The 22,166-nt window shown below is 45.5% G+C and overlaps 1 protein-coding gene across 1 annotated transcript in view; it reads right to left on the bottom strand.

Annotated features, from left to right (window-relative positions):
- Positions 1-22,166, bottom strand: part of LOC146059944 (amine oxidase [flavin-containing] A-like) — a 94,642-nt gene that overhangs the window by 3,246 nt on the left and 69,230 nt on the right. The window contains exons 12-14 of the mRNA XM_083172662.1: positions 19,241-19,338; positions 15,633-15,744; positions 3,075-3,137 (exon numbers count right to left, since the gene is read on the bottom strand). Of these exons, the coding sequence (XP_083028788.1) occupies positions 3,075-3,137; positions 15,633-15,744; positions 19,241-19,338 (273 nt within the window). The remainder of the gene's footprint in view (positions 1-3,074; positions 3,138-15,632; positions 15,745-19,240; positions 19,339-22,166) is intronic.

Here is a 22,166-nt window from a genome sequence, read left to right as displayed (position 1 = left end):
TCTCAACTGTTTAGTAGAGGCCTATATCTCAAAAACTGTGGGTTTCATTTTAAAAAAACTATTGATTGTTGTTGGTTGTTGTTAATATTACCCTGTGAATAAAAAAATGCAAATATTTTTTTTTCCCTTTGCCTTTTTTGTGGTGCGGACCTCAAAAGGTTAAATCTCACATACCTAACATTGCTTTATGCAGGAGAACTACAAGTGCCAGCAGACCTCCCCCACATGCTGGGACTTGGAGATCCACAAGTCCCAGCATGCGGGGCATTAATGGGCCCACTGGAACTTGTAGTCCACCTGTAAAAAGAATGTTCAAATAAAACACACACACACACAGAAAAGTATAACTTTACTTCACACGTAAACACACACACCTCACTTTTACACCAATATACTTACCAATCCAGGATCCAGCATTGGTCTGTCTCCTGCATAGCCAGCTCACCCCGCACTGACAGCAGGGTGAGCCGGATTTCTCCTGCGCAGCTAACACCTTCTGTAGCGCTGTCCCAGCGCTACAGAGGCTGATAGCGTGATTGGCCGATGCGTCTCCGATGAGCCCGGAACTGGTTATACTCAGGAGGGGGGACCTCACGCCTTTTTAAAAAAAAAATTATAAACACAAATTCGCACATAACCTCAAATTTGCACATTTTCATGCCTAAAAATTGCACATTTTCATGCCTAAAATTCCCACATTATCGCACTTTTTCCCCCGGAATACACACCTCAGCAAAAAATGTGATTTTAAAAAGTGCGAAAAAATCGCATTCTATTAAATGTCACACATGGTTTCCATTAGTGAGTAAAGCCTTTAAGAATATGGACAGGATGTAATAAAGGCCCTTATTCTGATTGACGCGGACTTTACCGCATACTTACGGATCGCGTCTTTACGGCGTCTGCGCATGCGTGGAGAACGCTACGCGCATGTGCCACGCCTTGACTCGGTACCAGTTCGGCCAAATCCCGTCCAAAACTGTTCACCGCTATCAGTCGGGAAATAGGGGCGTATTATGGGCGTCATGCGGAATGACACATGGGCGTAGTTTCAAAGTGGGCAAAACGGGGCGGAAACATGGGCGGACACGGGGGAGTACACTTATGTTGGGGGGCGTACATTCGGAAACCACTCCGAATGCACGCGATCAAAAAGGCCAGAAATGTGCGGTGTCCACAAGTGTACTATTGCTTTGCGGACACCACTCGTTCATGCGGTAGGCGAACGTACGCCTAATGACTACAAGCATTAACACCTGAACCCAATAGAATCGACTCCTTTACTCATTACTCACTAATAGGACGCTTGTCAGTGCTTTAATTGAAACCATTGCACTTCAATTGCTGTAAGGGTTAATGTGTGCAATGCATGTGTTAGGCATGCTTGTAAGGATATATTGGCATCTAATTGATTCCAATTCCAAATAAGCTGTTTTTTATGAGGATAGGTAATTGAATAAGTGGGTCATGTGATGTATTGCAGAAGATACTTCATAGTGGGTTGTTTGGCGTAAATACTCCGCTTACGGGCGGTAGCACCGCTTGGCTCCCGTTCGGATGCGGTATTTCCGAGCATACTCTGTAATACCGTGCAGAATCGGAGTGTTTCTCCCGCACACGCATGGTTTGTATGTCGTCCGTAAACACGCCCTGTTCTTAAAGAGTCAGTCCGTCCGAATGCGGAGGACACGTGGGCGTTTCTACGGACGATGGCCGCATGCGGCAAAACACCGTGGCGTGCGGACCGCTCGTAAGAATGCGGGAATATCCGCACCGATCAGAATAAGGGCCAAAGTCCGAGTTCGGGAGCAGTACTGTATGCTGGCTGAACTCAGATATTTTTTTTTAAAGGGCAATCATTTTCATGGCACAATGTAAATGATTGTCCCTTTAAAAAAAGAAAAGGAGCATTAAGACCTTTGCAAAATTACCCTAAGATACAACTGTGTGTTGAGTATAGCTGGCTATACACTTCTGCGATTTATTGCAGCAGTGTATGGTCATCTGATCCCTCCTGAGCCACCTGTAACAATCCCAGGTGGCAGGATCGCATGCAGTGCCCATTCCCCCCAACAAGGGAGGTGGGTTCGTGTCGGAGGCCAGGCCTGCATGCAGGTCTATCCTCCAACTCAGGTCTGAAGCGCAGTCCTGTGCATGTCATACACATCCGATTCGGGACGATTTCTCAGCCCGATCCGTCGGAAACGTGTGAGATCAGCCCAAATTGCAGTAGTGTATGGGGGCCTTTCAGGGCCGGCGACACTGCAGGGCGCCAATTAGGAGCAGTTTCCTGTGGATGGAGGTTAGCGGCAATCTCCCCCCTCACCTGGAGCGACTCGGCGCCCGCCACCGCTGCATCACCTGTGGAGTTACTCCGCGGCCCTAGCCGCGTCACACCTGCCCCCTCCCGTTGAATGTTGTATTACCAGGCACCCCCTCGTGGAGCGGCCGGAGCAGGTGAGCACCAGAGTGCCCGGCAACCCCCCCCCCCCATGGTCAATGAATGAATTTTAACTGTTTTCCTGTGTTCATGGTCTGCTATGCAATTACAATAGAAGCACGTCTACACATGTTTTTACTTTATTATATTCTATGATCAAACACAGCTAGATTTTCAGCATATTAACATCACAAGGTGGCTCCTTATTTTCCTTTTTAAAATCTGGGTTCGGTGAATTAATGGTTGTGAATGATGTTTAAACATTAATTAACCAATTCAGCACAGGTAATTGCACTACAATTCAAGAGCATTGACTTCTGGGTAAAATGTGTCACGTTGGAAAGTGCGAAAATATGAGAAGTGATCAGCTGCAGTGTGTTTGTAATAGACTTGCATGCCTAGGATGGAGTCATATCTTATTTACAAAAGAAAAGCATTAGCACAATTTTCCTACAGCTACATCCCACCAGCTTTCATTTTCATCAGCTGTCCCTGCAGAGGTTAGTAAATATTGTTCAGCTAGAGGGAATCTGTAGATAATGAGGCGCAGAATTGTATTACAAAAAAAAGCTGTGTTTTTCTCTTTTTAAGCACAGTCATTAGTTATTAGATTTGAGGATAATATGGAACTTACCACAGATTCCGGTTCAGGCAACCATATTTCATTCTCCGAAATGAGTCCCATCTTGCACATTATCTGTAAGCATTAGTACAACATTTTATGGTTTAATAATTTCACAGTATGCAAGCACACAATCGTCTGAAATGAACAGCTTCAACAAAATGTTGCTTAGGTGGATGTATCTAGATATATTTCAAATGTTTCATTAAAAAAAAAAAAAGCAAATTTAAAGTGATGTGAAATGTATGAAAAAGGCCTCTGTAGTACCCTTGCCTTTCACACCAAACTTGTCACCCAAATTATTGCTGTGGCAAACCATGTTCAGATTTGGGGGGGTGATTCAGAATTCGCCCCCTCTGCCGATGATGGGGGGTTTTGACATGTGCAAACCCATGAAGCGAATGCCGAAACTCGCTGGAGAGTTCGCTCACTGATGGGTGGATAGGGGGCGGACACAGGGGGCGGACCAGCATTTTATGTGTGTACTCATAAAAACGGTGGGCACGCCCATGGAAATGCTGGGTGGACACCTGCTAACACAGGCGTGTCCATGCCTTCTTGGGGCGGATGGCTGATGTCACATGACATCACCGCCCTCCCCCATTTCGGCCATCTTCGTCCAGGATAAAAGTAAGTGTAGACTTACTTTCATCTCCGAAGGGAGGGAAAATCATTCAATGGTGAGCGACCATACACAAGCGAACACGTAAGTGTACACATTTGCTCGCATGCTAGTGTGGGAATTCACTCGGTGAGGGGGCATGCGTTTGGTGGAGCAGCATTTACCTGCTGCCTAGCAAGCAGGTCTGAATCAGGCCCTTGCTGTGAAAGGGTCTAACGGTGGTTGTGTTACCCGAGAATCATGAATGGACTTAGGGAGACTGTGGTGTGAACAGTGTGACCTGGTCATCAAGTATACAGAGAGCTGTATCACCAGCTCTGAGGAACGGCAATGACCCAGGTCCAGCCTATGTGGCGAATGCAGTTCAAGCAGCTGGAGACGGCTTGAAACGGTGTTCAATATTCCAGGTTAGTCCCAGGTTATTGGTGTGAAAGAGGCAGTACCGAGCACTATAAACAATAACTAATGGCTTTCAATAGCAATTATGGAAATACAAGAAATGCAAATTGCATTGCTTCATTGCAGACTCTTCACATATCCTTTGTTTTATGTCGTCATTGGTTCTATTATATATGTACAGTATGCAATACACAGGTAAAATAAACATTTTTGTAAACACTACCTTTTATAGGTTAATTGATTTTAAATACATCATATCATTATAGGATCTGTCTTTGACTACTGAGAAATACCATGTGGAGAGGGATAAGTATATGTATATGTGGAGAGGGGGTATATGTGCAGTCTGTCATATTCTACCTATTCCAATATTTATGAACACACAAAAAAAGTTAATTAGTATAAAAAGACAGGCCTGCTTTGGTAGAAATTACTGATTACACATTTCATTTATCTCAAATACAAAACTGGTTTCTGCAAAAAAACATCATCAATCAACAGCCATGTATTAGTGGTTACTGAGCAAACACGGCGGCTCTGACATCACAATTGTTTGCTCACAATAATGGGCAGGTGTTGTAGCATTATAGTTATATTTCTATACCAAATCCTTTTTTATTTCAGCTTTATTTTTACTTTTTTATCTATTATGGTTTGTACTTGTATTGCATGTATGCATCGCAGAACACTCATGTAATCAAAACAGGCAGGTTCAGGGGATTTATTACTTGCCAATGTGTTCCTTTGTAGCACAATTGGGAGTGTTACTCTGCACAGGTATTAAACAATTTGTATAACCAGAATTCAGAAGGTGAGGTACTAGTAGGACGGTATGGTAACCCCATCCATGCTTAACATATATAGGGACGTAATTTATATTTCATCTGGTGGTGCTCCCTTAGCGTTTGGACTGTGAAATAAAAAAGGGGAAAGAAAGAAATGCTCTTTGTTGGGCACTTCTTATTTATCAACAAAATTAATATTAAAATTGGTACTTGTTTCCTAGCACGGCGCCACTGATTTTGATTGTATCCATCGGGTCGGAAAAATCGGGTCCATCGCATGCCAACCAAATCGCATGCGATGCGATCGACCCGATTTTTACATTGGAATCAATGTAAAATGGTCCCTGAGACCCGATTTTACATTGATTTCAATGTAAAAAGCCCCAAAATCCCCCATTTTAATACTATGTTACCCCCTCATGTTTCAAATGCCCCCCTATTGGTAACGCCACACCACTATTGACGCCAACCCGAAGCAAGGCGAGCGCAGCGGTACGCGTCCTCTGACCTTTTCATACCCCTACTATCCACGTCGGCGTGGAGTTGTTTTTATATAGTGTGGCGAGCGCAGCGAGCCACCGAGCCCAAAGCGTGGCGAGCCCCGCGGGCTTCACAGGTATCCGCTCGCCACACTATGTAAAATCATCTCCACGCCGACGTGGATAGTAGGGGTATGAAAAGGTAAGAGGACGCGTACCGCCGCCCCACGTGGGCTCGCTGCGCTTGCCACGCTTCGGGTTGGCGTCAATAGTGGGGTGGCGTTAACCATATTCAATGTGAAATGGGCCATATTGGCCCATTTCACATTGTCACCTATGTAAAATCGGGTTGATCGCATCGCGGCCCATTATATGGGCCGCGACCGACGCGATCAACCCGATTTTCACTTAAAAAAAAAAATGAACATTGTTCCCTATGGGAAAATCGTGTTGATCGCGTCGGTCACATCGCGACCACTTATTAGGGGCCGCGATGGACGCGATCAACCCGATTTTGTCTTTCACCGGCAAATTAGCTGGTGATTGACACAAAATCGGGTCCATCGCGTTGATTGCATGCCTTAAGTGCCTTAAACTTAAGGCATACAATCCACGAGATGGGCGCCGTGCTAGGAAACAAGTACCTTAAAATCTTTAATTATAACTTATTAAAATTGACAAACACAACATGTAACATAAACAAACAGTGTATACCTTTTTTTTCATACTCCAACTCTGTAATAGGTAGGTAGATACGATATGGAATAAAGCTAAAATGGGCTAGATATTCCATGACTGTGCAATTGCACAAAAAATATTGATTTATGATATCAGAATCAGAATCAACTTTATTGGCCATGTGTGCTTGCGCACACTAGGAATTTTTTGTGGATATACAGTGCAGCATCAGCAGGGATGAAAAAGGGGGGGTGGGGGCATTACATACATTACATTGAGACATTACATGTGGGGAACGCAGCCCGCCGATCAGCACAGCACCTAGGCAGCCATCAGCGGCGCCACTGGTCGCTGAAGTAGCTGTGGAAGGTAGCAGTAACAGTATGAGCACAAACATTGCAATTTAAGCAGAGACAGTACAGTTATCACATAGGGGACACAGGGTTACATATGGCTGAGTGCACAGATCCTAGGCAGCCATTTGCGGCGCCAACTTGTATCTTCCTGGGGTGGTGGTGGTGGTGATGGTGGCGGGGGGAGGGGGCAGAAAGAGTCAGTGAGGCCGGGGGAGAGTCAGTCAGGAAGGGGGGGGTGGAGGGCTCGGGGGGCCTGCAGAGTTACCCGGGGCCGGTGCGGCCTGTCTGGGGGGGATCTTGCCAGATGTGGAGACCTGCCCTGCCCCCAAACGGTTACCCGGACAAATGTTCAGATGGTGCTGCCGGTGGTGGGTTGCTGCCAGGGGGGGAGAAGATGATGCTACTGCGGGTGGGGGGGCCGCGCTGCCCGATGGTGCTGCTGGGGGGGGGGGCCGCAGTGCTGCTCGATGGTGCTGGTGCTGCAGGCGGGAGCACAGCTCTGTCCGCCTCCGGCCGTGTGCTGCTGGGGGGGGGGCCCGCAGTGCTGCTCGATGGTGCTGGTGCTGCAGGCGGGAGCACAGCTCTGTCCGCCTCCGGCCGGGTGCTGCTGGGGGTGGGGGCCCGCAGTGCTGCTCGATGGTGCTGGTGCTGCAGGCGGGAGCACAGCTCTGTCCGCCTCCGGCCGGAGCACAGCTCTGTCCGCCTCCGGCCGGGTGACGCCGCATCCTGCGCCGAGGGGACACGGTGCTCACTTCTCACCCTCTCCCGCCGCAGGTCACCTCCGACCGCCTCCTCTGCTCTGATCTTGACGACCGCCTCCTCCTCTCTGCCCGCCGCTGCCGCCACGCTGCTCCGGAGGCCGGGGGTATGGATTTTCTCCTGTCGCAGGTCACCTCCGTTCTGCTCCCACCGGCCGCCTCCTCTTGTCTGCCCGCCGCTGCCGCCACGCTGCTCCAGGGGCCGGGGATGGTGGAGCTCCGTGGATGGGAGATCGGAGCTCCACGTGATGCGACCATCCCCGGCCACCACCGGATGTATCAGATTGTGTACTAATTTAATACATTTCTGATAATTGTAATTGTATATGGTCTCTGGAATATGTTAGGTCAGAGACTGTATTAATATTAATTATCTGGTTATTGTTGATTAGAACGTGGTGATTAGTTAAAAACAGTCAATTAGCAATTATAATTAAAACAAATATTCACCGCCAATCCTTTTACAGCCAGAAGAGAAAAAGAAGGACACATTTAATAAGGCAGGGAACAACTACTATACAGTATCCTGCATAGTGCAGTTTATTACACTTGCCAAGTAATATATACAACAGATTGAGAGAAATTAAGGTAGGTGCAGTGAGGAAAAGACCTGTGCAGGACTAGCCACTAACATCTGCTGTTCCCCTTCATGTAAAATTACAGCGGGAGGGGAATGAGAGTGTTCATACTGTGTCCCAAAATCCTGACAGGCATAGTGAGATACTGCTTTCGGCTGATTCGCTATATATCCATTGCTGATGAGTGGGCTCAGCATACATAGAGAATTGTATGAAATAGGAACATTTCTTGCTGGTTAATATTATAATGGCAGAAATGTTTTCATGTAATTAACCTTATTGCACCAATGTTGCTACAATGTCATTATGGCCCTTATTCTGGTTGGTGCAGTAATATCCGGGTGCGTTCGTGCCGCCGATGTTTTGTGTCTGCGCATGTGCAGAGGCGTCTCTGTGCATGTGCGAGCCGGACGCACGGCCAAATTCCGCATGAAATGTGTACACTACGAACAGGGGGTGGAGAGGGGTGTGAAGGGCTGTTTGGGCTCATTACCATATGTTTACACCCCGCGTTTCATGGGCGTTCCCATGAAAACGCTGGGCGTACGTATGGTAATGTGGCCGTGACGCACGTGTAGGGGGCGGACATATGACATTGCCGGATGTCAGCTGGCCGCCCAGATCCCTGCTTTTGCACGGAGAAATGCCCGTGTGGTCTGAGGTTGCGGGAGCTGCCTGGCCACTCGGTCCTGCATTCGATGGTCTGCGACCATCGAATGATGGGGGAGGTTCCCTGAGATGGAGGAGGTGTATTCATAAGAAATACACGTGCGGTCCGTTCGGACAGCTTCTTATCGCGTTCGGACGGAGTTGGCGATCCGTATGGAAGGCGGGGTTTAGGACGCACGGTCCTGGCCGCATATTCGGATCCGGCCGCACCGATCAGAATAAGGGCCTATGTTATAGTTCTGCACACAGATATGGCAACTAGGTATCCAATGTCTAGTAGAATCTTAGATTGCAGAAGAAAAATTAATGCAATTGCAGTTTAAGAGTAAGACAGGGTGTGTTACAATTGCAGTCTCAGGGTGTGGTATACTTACAGTTCAAGAAAAAGGCAGAGTGTGTTACAATCATATCAATGTACGGTTCTCAATGGATTAAGTCTATTGTAATTATTATTTGCTTATAATAATTGGCAAATATATGGACGGAATTGTTAGATACCTGTGAATATCTCCACCTATATCTGACTAGTCCATCCCTCTATTGGTGTTATAACACTTCTGGATTATTAGTGCCTTTGTTATATGGCACTGGTGAATATTAAGTTAGTCCACTTTATGAAAGTACTAATTGTTTCAGTGGACATCAGTTTGGTATGCAGATATCAGACTGGTCTGCATGTCTATCTGCTGAAAAAGTGTCCGTTAAATGCTTAGTAATTATCTGAGTAATAACAAAAAAACTGATAGAAACCTGGTGTTTGTGGGTGGTAACTGGCTGTTTCCTGGGAGTGTCAGGGAAAATAAAGGCGTGCGTCGGAATTTGAAAAGTTTTGTGACTCAGCTCTGGCCCCATAACACAAGCTGCCCAGTGTGTCCTGAGCTACACGCAGACTGCACACAGTGGAAATTAATCCAATAGTGAGCAGCTTGTGAATGGATTCCCAATCTGAATAATTTTCACATGCTGTGACTATATTGTCCAAATCAAATAGAAAATGACCCTGAATCATACCCTGTGTACACAGCATTAGACTATGCAGTGACTATCTAATCGCAGGGCGCTACTAAATCTTGGCGTGCAGATCGGGTCTGAATGATTCACAGGTGATTGATCCATTCACAGCAGAAGTATCTCCTGTGCCCATGTGAGGCTGAATGAACATCTGTGCGGAGAACTGCCAGGCAAAGTTGCCAAACTTGCTCATAATAGATCCTTCTCCTACAGGAAAATCCACCACCGGTGGATGGATTTTCCTGTAGGAGAAGGAGATCATTTAGGAGGACTCATCTGGTGCTATCTGTTTGGGATAATAATCCAGTATAAGTCTACACTAAAAGAATTGGTCCAGCACTGAATACATAGGATATTTGTATCTTTATCAGAGAAAAGGCTAATACATTACTACTCTAATCCCCACTGAGGAAAGCTACCTCGGGATCCCCTTAAAGAATTAGGGCGGTTAGCAGATCCAGTTCCAGGAAGATTTACTTTAACCTTATAAGGACGAGGTATAACACGTCTGGATATCTATTGGAAGAATTTGAACTATTTCCCCTGATGAAGTCTATATTAGACGAAACGCGTTGGGATATTGTTTGAACCACTTAAGAGTTGAATAAAGAACCTCTTGGAAATACAAAGTTTTTTGGTTTTATGAACATTGATGTGACACATGGACATTTGATCTAGGCGCTATACCACCATTTGGGAAGTGTATTGTGGGTATTATTTCCTAGCCCTCAGGAAACCTGGTGGTTAAGCAGCCGCAATTGAAGTTTAAAGTTGTTTCAATTTTTATTGTGCATATAAGCGCGAGAGGAGTATTGGGGATAATATATATATATATATATATGTGTGAGAGAAAGACCTTAGTTTGCGCTGTGATCAGCAGCTACTCTATAAGACCTCCCTGTTAGTGGAGGACAACATCAATGGATATGTGCACAAGAAATGGATATAGAGAGCGCTATATGAGAACTTCCACCTTAGTGTGATATTCAACAGTGGGTACAGATTCTTACAATATGTAAAATGATTTTATTAAAACATGGATGACATAATCGATGTCAGACACTATTAACAGTACTAATGATACATTGGTAATACAGAGATTTCCGGTGAGTCGAGACCCAACGTGTTTCGTCGCTGAACGACTTCCTCAGGGGTAATAGACTCGAGATTCTGAGCTTTGGAAGGTATGCATAGAGTTTTAAAAAAAACTTCTTATCACACTATGACAACGTCCTTCGATATCAGAGGGTTTATCATACAGATTAAAATGGATTCGCTGTCCAAGAATGGATAAAGACCTGTCTACCTCAGAGTCCCGGCGGTGGTCGTTATTAGCGCATATATATATATATATATATATAGATAGATAGATACGGGGTGCGGCCTGGCACTCTCCTCCTCAGTGCAGCTGCCCCGGTGCCCTTAGCGGTGATGGATGCGATAGGAATAAACAACGGCACTCAGAGGACTTGGTTGAAGAAAATTGTATTCAAAGATACAGGCTGCTGTTGAAGAAAATTGTATTCAAAGATACAGGCTGCTGACGTTTTGGAGCTTTCGCTCCTTTATCAAAGCGTGTGGGTGAGAGTGTGGAAGTGAATAATCTTACCTTTAATAGGATGTCTTCCCGCCGGTGTCCCGTGTAGGTCCCGCCTGCTGCTCACGCTGCTTTCCAGAAAACGGAAGTTGGCCGTGGCCGGATCTTAGGTGGGGGGAGCTGTTCAGGCGCTGTGCGTGACCCGCAAGCGTCGTGGTCTCCTAGGTGATCTCCCCTGCATTACTGGTCTATTATGCGTCTCAGCTGGCGGGGGACCTAAAGCGGGTTCACCGCCTGTATCTTTGAATACAATTTTCTTCAACCAAGTCCTCTGAGTGCCGTTGTTCATTCCTATCGTTTATACTGTTGTTTTTATCTTGTTTTAAAATGTATCGTGTTTTTTGTAATTGTTTACATACGTCGCGCTGGTAACAGGGCTCGTTCAGTGACGTCACTGACGTGCGTCCGGACTGAGACCGCTGGCCGTTCGCGCGTCTTTGCACTTACTTGGAGGGGGATATAAGGTGAGCTTTGTATGTACATTTTGATTATTGCCTGATGACGATGTGAATAAACATCGAAACGTTGCAGAACCTTTGTCTACGTTTCTCTACCTTCTGAGTGCCGCTCCTATTTGTATGCTGGTATATATATATATATATATATATATACATATACATTATACATACATACATACATACATACACACATTTATTTATTAACAGTTTCTTATATAGCACAGCATATTTCGTTGCCCTTTACAAAGGAGACAGTGATACAACAAACAAGGTATTTACAGACAGTCAAAATGTAGGAGGGCCCTGCTCGCAAGCTTACAAGCTAGAGGGAAATAGGCATTGATACATAAGGATAGATACTGTATTCTTTATTGCATCGATTCCACCAGAATGCAAGGTTCTATGACTGGTTCTGGAATTTGATAAGCTTGCCTGAAGAGATGAGTTTTTAGGGAACGCTTATAGGTTTGGAGATATATACACATATATATATATACACATATATATATATACACTCTCACACACATATATATATATATATATATATATATATATATATATATATACTGTATATACACTGTACATATATACACATACACACACATACATACATACATACACACACACACACACACGTACGTACGTACATATATAGAAGTAGAAGATAATCGGCACTCCAGAATAAATTGATAAATTGCCGGGGTGCCTTCCAATCAAGGATATATAGCAGTAACCACACAACACACAAAACGGCCATTAGATAAAGCAGGCAGCACTCCACGGGCTTGTAAAGTGAATTAATTTATATTAGTGCATGAAAAATCTTAGGGCGACGTTTCAAGACCGGTGAGGTCCTTTCATCAGGTCCATAACAGATTAAGTGCACAGACAATAATTGTTATGGACCTGATCTGTTATGGACCTGATGAAAAGACTTCACCGGTCTTGAAACGTCACCCTAAGATTTTTCATGCACTAATATAAAATTAATTCACTTTACAAGTCCGGGGCAGTACGGATGGTGTAATGGTTAGCATTACTGTCTCACAGCGCTGAGGTCATGGGTTCGAACCCTACCATGGCTCTAACTGTGCAGAGTTTGTACATTCTCCCCGTGCTTGTGTGGGTTTACTCCGGGTACTCCGGTTTGCTCCCACAATCCAAAGATATACCGAGAGGTTAATTGACTTCCAACAAAAAAAATTAACCCTAGAATGTCTGTACATGTGGTAGGAAATATAGATTGTAAGCTCCACTGAGCAGGAACTGATGTGAATGTTCAAATATTCTCTGTAAAGCGCTGCGTAATATGTATGCGCTATATAAGAAACTTAATAAAAAAGGGATTTTTCTGGTTTTTGGAATATAATTCTTTAACAAACTTCCCTGGTTCACGGTGTCCACCGGTGGCCCTCAGGATCTTCTTCAGTGGCCCCAGGGGTGCATTGCGCGAGTTTGCAGTCCGCGCACCCACGCAATGCACTCCTGGGACCGCTGAAGAAGATCCTGAAGGCCACTGTGGACATCGCGGGACTTGATAAGTATGAAAAAAGGGGCGGGGGACAAAAAAAAAAATCTGGTTTTAGGAATATTTCAGATAAGAGATCTCCGGATATGGGAGACTCCACCTGTAGTGTACTTTGCGTGGTGAAACCAGTGGCGTAACTGTAGCGCCGCAGACCCCACGGTCGCAGGGAGGCGCTGAGAAAATATGGGCGCCGGGGGTCTGCGGGTCTATGTTACGCCGCTGCCGGGACCTGGCACCTTTCTGGCTGTGACCGCAAATTACTTATCTGTGGTCGCGGCCAGAGAGGTGGCAGGTCCCGGCGGTCGCGGCTCTCCTCCTGGCTCCTGCTATTGAAAACTGACCTTCAAAAAATGGCTGCCCCCATACAACAGACAGTTTTTAAGGACGCTAGAGGAGGTGGCGCCCTCCTCTAGCATCCTTAAAAACGGTCTGCTACAAGGGGCAGCCATTTTGTGAGGGTCAGTTTTCAATAGCAGGAGTCAGGAGGAGAGGATTACGAGCAGCGCTGGCCGGGAATGCAGATCCGACCTCCGGGGGATGCGCACACGTAGAGGTAAGACAGGGTTGGGGTGGTGGTGCGGGTTAGCTTTATTTGGCGGCGGGCGTGGCAGGTGGGGACGATCAAAATCCGTAGTTACGCCACTGGGTGAAAATACCGCAAAGCTGATGCCTTCTGAATGAGGTGTCCCTGGCACTGAAATCGCTACTTGTGTTTTATGAGGAATACATGTGCAATGCTGGCTCAACACAGAAGTACTTTAAAAGGATGAGTAACTTCCAGACGAGCAGAGAGGCCGTGCTTGAGGGACCACTCCTGTAACTCAGAATACATACTGTACATGCTGTTAATGGCTTTCCTTGTATAGTACAAATTATTGCCCAATGAGGTTTGCAGTCAGCAAACACTATAATTGCAGAAGTGTTCTAAGTCCAATGGTAGCTCACTTGTATATGTGATCATTTTACTGGACATGCATTTCCATTCATAGCAAAACTGGATTATTATTCACACAGATTAAATTTTTCTTTCCTCTTAAAAATATCACTTAAAATCATTAGGTCAAAAGAGGGTAATGCTAGATTGCATACGAGTCAATCACATGATGGTAACATCCAATCACGTGCTTCCCTTTGCAGCTAGACACACACTCCTTTTCTTATTGCAAGACAATGGTATTAAATGATGGGATCACCTGGGGAAAGTCCAACAATTTTAAGGAAAAACAATTACATAACATACCTCCCAACTTTTCCCCGGTGGAGATCGGGACTCCCGCGCGGTGAAGCCGCACACGCTCCCGAAAAGGGGTCGTGGCCTATGAAAAGGGTGAGTGGCCTCGTGGGATGGCGTGTCCTCAGGCCGTGCCCCCGCTTTCCGCTGCTCTGCGGCACTTTGCGCATGCGTACAGCGTCTATTCTTGTCAGACTGGGGGGACTCCCAACTGCCCCCCCACGCAGGACAATGGCGGCTCCAGGTGGGATGCGGGAACGTCCCCGAAAACCGGGACGTTCCCGCAGTAAGCGGTACAGTTGGGAGGTATGCATAATAGAGTTTGGAAGATTTAAACATTCACTTAACAGGGAAAGAAAAGGCAGTAAGGCTGTGAAACATTATTTATTGAATTCTGTTTTGGAAAGGGATGAAGATAAATTATAAGGTTTACAACTACTAAAACTTTCCCAAAGCCAGATGGAAGAAACAGCAGGTAGATACATGCAGAGGAAGTGTAAGTTAGAGATGTATACAAAGATTGATGGCAGTGTTACACTGATGTAATTGATGACATACAAGTGAAATTATAGTACACAAAAGTATAGAACACATCTGAGGAAATGTCAGCTCTACAAAATAAGGGTAAATCAGCAAACATATTATGAGGATAAAAAAGTAACAGTTCTGAGATATTACAGAGATACTGTATATACATAAAAAATTAATATTAGACATAGGGTTAGTGTTCAGCAGTTTAGTATCATAATGAAATTGTGTTGAAAAATTGTTATTTCAGTGCAGTGTGGAGAAGCACATAAGAATATGCAATCAGTATAAGTGTCAAGGATCAATGTCTGCCTGGAGTCAGCATGCTGAGCTGTCAGAGGAAAATTACAGACAGTAAGTCTGTTCTTACTACCGCCACTAGGGGGCTCCATGACATAAACGTGATGCTACAAGTGCTGGAAAGAATTCTAGTATGATGTTAAGCTGTAAAGAAATACAGTTATTGATTTTAACCATATTGGCCTAATTCCTGTTTATAAGCAATGGCCAATTCTAACGTAATTAAACTAGAATATATATCTGCATATTCATTTTTCCCCCATTTCATTTAATCAATATCCTTAACTTCCTGCAATATTCTTTTGATAAAGACCAACTGTACAAAGGGCAACACAGATACAAGTTATGGTGTCCGCTCAGTCAATGTTCCTGTCTCCTAATGTTTTTAGGTAGTGAGAGAGAGACAACTACCTACAGTACTGTACAATCAGAGTACTCTGGAAATTATTTCTCTATCCTTTCTATATATCACCTTAGTGTTTCATATGGGTTTATGGTTACATGTTAGTGTTTTCCAGTGAAACAGGAAATAGAAGTATTTTAGCATCTACAGTCTATGCACATTGACCATTATTGCAGATAATAGTTTGTACCTCTCTGGCTGCTCTCTCTCCAGCCTGCACAGCGCCTTCCATATAACCACTCCACTGCGTCGCAGTTTCCGTGCCAGCAAAGTAAATCTTCCCAACAGGCTGACGAATTACACTTTAGACACAAGGTTCAAAAGTACTTATTAAGTATGTGAAGCATATATTTTATATTAATCTAATTACAAATAAAGGGCCTGATTCAGACCTACTTGCTGGGCTGCCGCCGAATCCCCTCACTAACATGCGAGGGGATGTGTACACGAACACATCCCCTATCATACAGCTGAATAGGAAAGAAATCATACGATGGTTGCTGACCATCGAATGATTTTTCTCCCCTCCGGTATTAAAAGTCAGTCTAAACTGTCCTTTTACCTATGTATTGTTCTGTCGTGTTCCCCCTTCCACCTTTTGTTTGTTGTATTTTACTCAAATGGATCATACCACTCAATTCTATAATTTATGTACTGGAAGCAGACATACAGATGAATCCGGCCTCAGTGTTGCTGGCGAATCGCCAGCAGCATGCTGCTGGTGATCCGCCAGCAACACGGCGCTCCATCTGACTGTCCCCCACGCACGCGCGTCTCAGTATCCGGGCGGCGAGGCGGACGCAATACTGTCCGCCTCCCGCTCGAGGGGGCTGGGGGGGACCCGAGGAGGGGGCGGGGGGGTGCGGTCGCCCGGTGTGGGCACCGGGCGACCGAGGGCAGCACCGTCGGAAGGGGACGCGCGCGCACCTCGTGCGTGCGCGTCCCCTTCCGGCATACAGATGGCGCGGGGCAGGGGATGGCGGCTGGCGTCGCCATCACCATCCCCTGGACAGATGAATCCCGCTCCATCTGTATTACTATCTGTACTATTGTTCTTACAAATACTCAGTACTACCTTTATGTTTTGTAACCGAAAAAATTCTCAATAAAAATACTTTGGTAAAAAAAGTCAGTCTAAACTGAGTTTTATATTTGCCACTGATCACTGAATACAGGGTGGGCGCTGGCGTCATGTGACGTTAGTTGCCCGCTAGGAGCAGGCAACGCCGCACCTGAGTTCCCAGCGTTTTCATGGGGATGCCCATAAAACACTGACCGTTCCCCTGCTCCAGCCCCCTGTCCGCCCCCGCTGGAGCGAACGGCCCTGCGAGTGTGAAACTTACTGAAGCTGTTCACTCCTGGGGTATGCACATGTGCAAACCCCAAACATCGGGGAAGGGGCCGAATTCGGCCCACTATAAGTGAATCTGAATCGTTCCTAAAAACATAGAAACGTTTATATGGTCGATCCTAATAAAAAAGCAAAATAACATACTTCGTAATAGGCTTATAAATATATAAAATAACGTCTGAATAAAGAGGAATTAAGTATTCAGTATTAGGAAACTAGGTCTAAAAATGTCTATGAGCAGCGTTACTATTAGTAGCTGTATAAGTGGTCTATTGGATGCATTCAGCATTACTGCGGTCAGGATACCGGCATTCAGTATAACGATGCCGGCAGCCTAACTACTGCCAGAAGGCTGGCACTGTAATCCCGACATCAAGGATGCCAGCGCTGGAATGCTTACTGCAGGGATGCCAAATGGTAAGTTTGCAGGCAGTGCCAGTGTGCAGCTGAGGAGAGGGGAGTTACTATGGGAGACTTATAGTTCGGCTGCAGTAGGGGTGGGGTGGGGTGGATGTGTTAGAGTTAGCCTACAAGGAGGGGGGATTAAGGATTAAGGTAAGGCACTCAGAAGGTGGGGAGGGTTAGGCTTCAGGCCAGGAGGTTAGGTTTAGGTGAAGGCATATGGGGGTTAGGCAACCGTGGGGAGGGTCAGGATCAGGCTGCGAGAAGGGTGGGGAATGTTAGGGTAAAGCTGATGGAACGGAGGGTTGGGCGTGAAGGGCAAGTATATTTACCTATCGCCTGTTGGGACTCTCTCCTTCAGGATGCCGGCGTTGGTATTCTGACCAATGGCATCCTGACCGACGGTCAACTGTATTTATCCCGTATTTATTATGTGCAGATGGGACAAATCTAGTTTCACCACAGTGAAATAGCCCCCCCCCTAATTTATCTAAAGGTTTGCTGTCTTTTTGTAGCTGGTCACCATACCTGTAGACATCTATGGGCATGGCCACCTGAGCAATTACAAACCAATTCAAAGTTTCCATGGTGTTCACTTTGCACAAGAAGTAGGGACTAGTGAAGCTGAAGAGACTTCCCTGGATCTAAATGAACATACAATGGGCCTTATTCTAGTTCACTCTTTCTGACAAAATCCTTCTTAGATGGACAAAACCATGTGCACTGCAGGTGGGGCAGATGCCACTTGTGCAGAGAGAATTAGATTTGGGTGGGGTTTTATTTCAAAGTGAGATCTATATTGCAGTGTAAAAATAAAGCAGCCACTATTTACCCTGCACAGAAACAAAATTACTCACCCAAATCTAAATCTCTCACACATGTTACATCTGCCCCACCTGCAGTGCACATGGTTTTGTCAGAAACAGTGAACTAGAATAAGGCCCTATGCGCATATAAGTGCTCCCACTACTGCCAAGTGCAAGGGGGCAGTGATTGGTAAGCAGGAGTATCAGGAAGCTATGGTGCATTACCTGTAGATTTTTAAGTGTAGCCCGGAGGGGGTAATGGTAGCATAAACAAATGGTAAGCTTACTATGGTAAGCTGTGTCACATAGCAAAGATGTGAGGGAATACATCTGTAAACCATTGAGTTTGCATAGTGATCTGAATCAGGCCCAATGTCTATGAAGCTCAGTCATATCTGTAGTATTGTATGTGCTGACCTAAGCATCATGACTGAATCATCTGTGAACTACAGTACTTAATTATAAATATACAACTAACAGTCATTTTAATTAACTGACAACACCACAAGTGTAGCCTCACCTCTGCATAATAATCAGCCACCGGCGTTCTAAGAGATCACTGACCATTGTTAGCATGAATTGTGTCAGATAACTAAAAACTGTAATTACTGGTGACCTCTCCTTTACGGTCATTAGGTTGACCCATATTAGGTCCACATGCATTGGGTAGGCCACTGCAGGTCGACATGGCTTAGGTTAACACATGAAATAGGCCGTCCTGGCTAAGGTCAACAGGGTTGTAAGATCGACACAAGCATTAGGTCGACAATGGCAAGGTCGACAATAAAAAGGTTGACATAAGTATTCACTTTTTTATTTGAGCGGACATGAGCCGACAGGCGGTATATCATGCGCTACCATCCACTAGGGCGTGGAGGGAGAACAGTATAGTGTGCCGAGCACGGCATGGGCAGCGAGCCATGGGAGAGGACGCGGTACACTTTGATGGTGCCTTGTGGACTATGTCGACATTCGCGACAAAAAAAAACATGAAAAACTCATGTTGACCTTTTGACCGTCAACCTTGCCATTACCAACCTAATGCTTGTGTCGACCTTACAACCCTGTTGACCTTAGCTGTGTCCACATAAGCCATGTTGACCAACACCGGTCGACCCAATGCATGTCGACCAAATATGGGTCAACATAATGACCCATACCCTCCATTACCATCGTCATTTGATTATTCTACTTATACTCTCTCTAACTCTGTTACGGCTTTATGCAGTTTTATTTTACCTTCCGTACTGAGTCATGATTCCTGGTGGGAAATAGGCCGTGTAACAGCCACCAGAGTACTGCTCTTCACACCAGTTCTTCTCCTCGTAATGCACTGGCTATAGAATGACAAAGAGAATATTAGAACTTAAGTATTACATTACATGACATAGTACTTGGCACTTAGTGCATCTGTAGTACCTGTGTATGGATTATGAAAACAATGAATACATATGTCCTGTATGCTAAAAATTTCAGGACCTGATGCAGCTGGAGAATCCTTGTTTAAAGGTCCCCGTACACTGGGCCGATTTGTCCTAAGGACAAGTCAGACCAGTCTGCCCTTGAGAGCCCACGGCAGCTCCCCGGGAGGCTCACATGTCATTTGGCACTTGATGTGCCATTTTTACATGCAATAAATCGCATGCAATTTATTGCATGTAATGCCGGGGAGCTGTTGCGGCAGCGGGGTCATGCCAGATGGTGGTGGCAGGGGGGCGGGATGCTGGTAGTGGCGGGTAGCAGGGTCCAAGCAGCGGCTAGGAGCCAGTGGTGCTTCACTGCTGGCACACACCTAGCTTCGGGCCCGACACATCACGGGTACTAAAAAGCACCCGCGCTGTGCCACTGATGGGTCCAACTGCGAGACATTTGATGTCCCGCGGGTGCGACCACAGAGTCTGGGTCGATGCGCACGGGACTATGCATCGGTCCCCATGGCATGTCACACACAGCCAATTTGGTCCGATTTCACATCCCGATTCGTTAAGAGTCGTGTTATGTATAACAGTTATGAACCGTGTATGGTCTCGATATAAATGCTATAAGTACTGCACGTAAGCACAATTTTTTTTTATCATTATGGTCTTACAGGGTATTTGAGTTTTAGTGCATGCCAAATTTGCCTGTATTAAATAGGTTGTGAATGAGTTTTTGGCTATGCTTGGTCATAACCTTCTCACATGTTTTCTGCTTTAATAGGAAGTATTGTAAGTTTTGGTACTCTTTACCTAGAACGGCGCCCATCGCGGGCATCGCATGTTCATCGCATGCCATTATAATGGCATGCGATGCGACCGATGCAATGCCCGCAATTTCACATAGAAATACATGTTAAAATGTAAATCGCGTCGGTCGCATCGCATGCGATCAAAAATCGCATGCGATGCGACCGACGCGATTACCGCGATTTCACATAGGGAACAATGTTAAATGGCCCAATTGACCCGATTTTACATAGGGAACAATGTTAAATGGCCCACAGAGGCCAAATAGCCACCCTCAAGTGTGAAATGCCCCCCCAATTGTTAACGCCACCCACGATCAACGTCAACCCGAAGCGTGGCGAGCGCAGCGAGCCCGCGAGGGAGTGGCGGTACGCGTCCTCCGACCTTTTCATACCCCCACTATCCACGTCGGTGTGGAGTTGAGAATAGAAAGTGTGGCGAGCGCAGCGAGCCACCGAGCCCGAAGTGTGGCGAGCCCCTCGAGGGGACGTGGATACCTGTGGAGCCCGCGAGGGGACGCAGATACCTGTGAAGGTATCCGCGTGCACTCGCCACACTTTCTATTCTCAACTCCACGCCGACGTGGATAGTGGAGGTATGAAAAGGTCGGAGGACGCGTACCGCCGCCGCTCGCCACGCTTCGGGTTGACGTTGATCGTGGGGTGGCGTTAACAATTGGGGGGGCCATTTCACACTTGAGGGTGCCTATCTGGGCTCTGTGGGCCATTGTTCCCTATGTAAAATCGGGTCAATTGGGCCATTTAACATTGTTCCCTATGTGAAATCGCGGTAATCACGTCGGTCGCATCGCATGCGATTTTTTGGTCGCATGCGATGCGACCGACGCGATTTTTTACCTTACGATGCCCAAGATCAAAATCTTGGGCGCCGTTCTAGGTAAAGAGTACCTAAGTTTTTTTACAGATCCCTGTTCTACATCAGACAAAGGCCCTTATTCAGATCTGATCGCAGTACAAATTTGTTTTCAAAATGTGCAAAACCATGTGCACTGCAGGTGGGGCAGATGTAACATGTGCAGAGTGTTAAATTTGGGTGGGGTGTGTTGAAACTAAAATCTAAATTGCAGTGTAAAAATAATGCAGCCAGTATTTTCTCTGCACAGAAACAAAATAACTTACACAAATCCAACTCTCTCTGCACGTTACATCTGCCCCACCTGCAGTACACATGGTTTTGCCCATTTTGATAACAAATTTGTACTACGATCAGATCTGAATAAAGGGCCAAAGAAACAAAGAATTTTATATTTAATAAAGAGGAAATAAAACATTTTAAAGAATCGCTTACATGTTATTTTTATAATCTTGATTGTGTTAATTATTTTTGCTCTTTTATTTTGGTATAATGAGCAAATGTTTTTGGGATGCATACATATTATACATGAACCAATGGGGTGGCAACGTTTCCACTTCACAGGTTCATATTTTGTTAATTACTTCAGCCACCACATACAGTACCAGCAGTTCTTATCAATGCCAGAGCCAGTCCTGGAATAGGCAATATAGGCAAATATTGTAATGAGTGGGGCATTATATAGCTTCTGCTTCCTTCTTAGTAACACACTAATAGCTTAGTTTTCACCTGGGTGCTGCCCTAGGGTAACTGGCGTATGCCAGCTTTTTTGGGGGTCCCGCTCCCCAGATTCACATAATATTAGGAAACCACCAGAGATAGGAGGTCATCTTTATATTTGGTGGGCAAATATTTCTTGGCCAATGAATATACCCAGAACCTCGATTATTTATTAATAATGTGGAGTGTGCATCTGCACCGTGTTTTTCTTCGCAGTCACTTGCAGTTCTCTTATCTTTAGCCATGCAAGTTTTTTATGCATGGATGGCAAGAGAAACACCCAAAGTTAAATGACAATTTGACACTTGCTACTGTAAATCTGAATATATATATATAACAGCTGAAAA

This window comes from Crinia signifera, chromosome 2, assembly GCF_055691185.1.
Source record: "Crinia signifera chromosome 2, ASM5569118v1, whole genome shotgun sequence".
Taxonomy (NCBI): Eukaryota; Metazoa; Chordata; class Amphibia; order Anura; family Myobatrachidae; genus Crinia; species Crinia signifera.
Note: the sequence above shows the minus strand (reverse complement) of the source record. Positions and strands in the feature narration are given on the sequence as shown.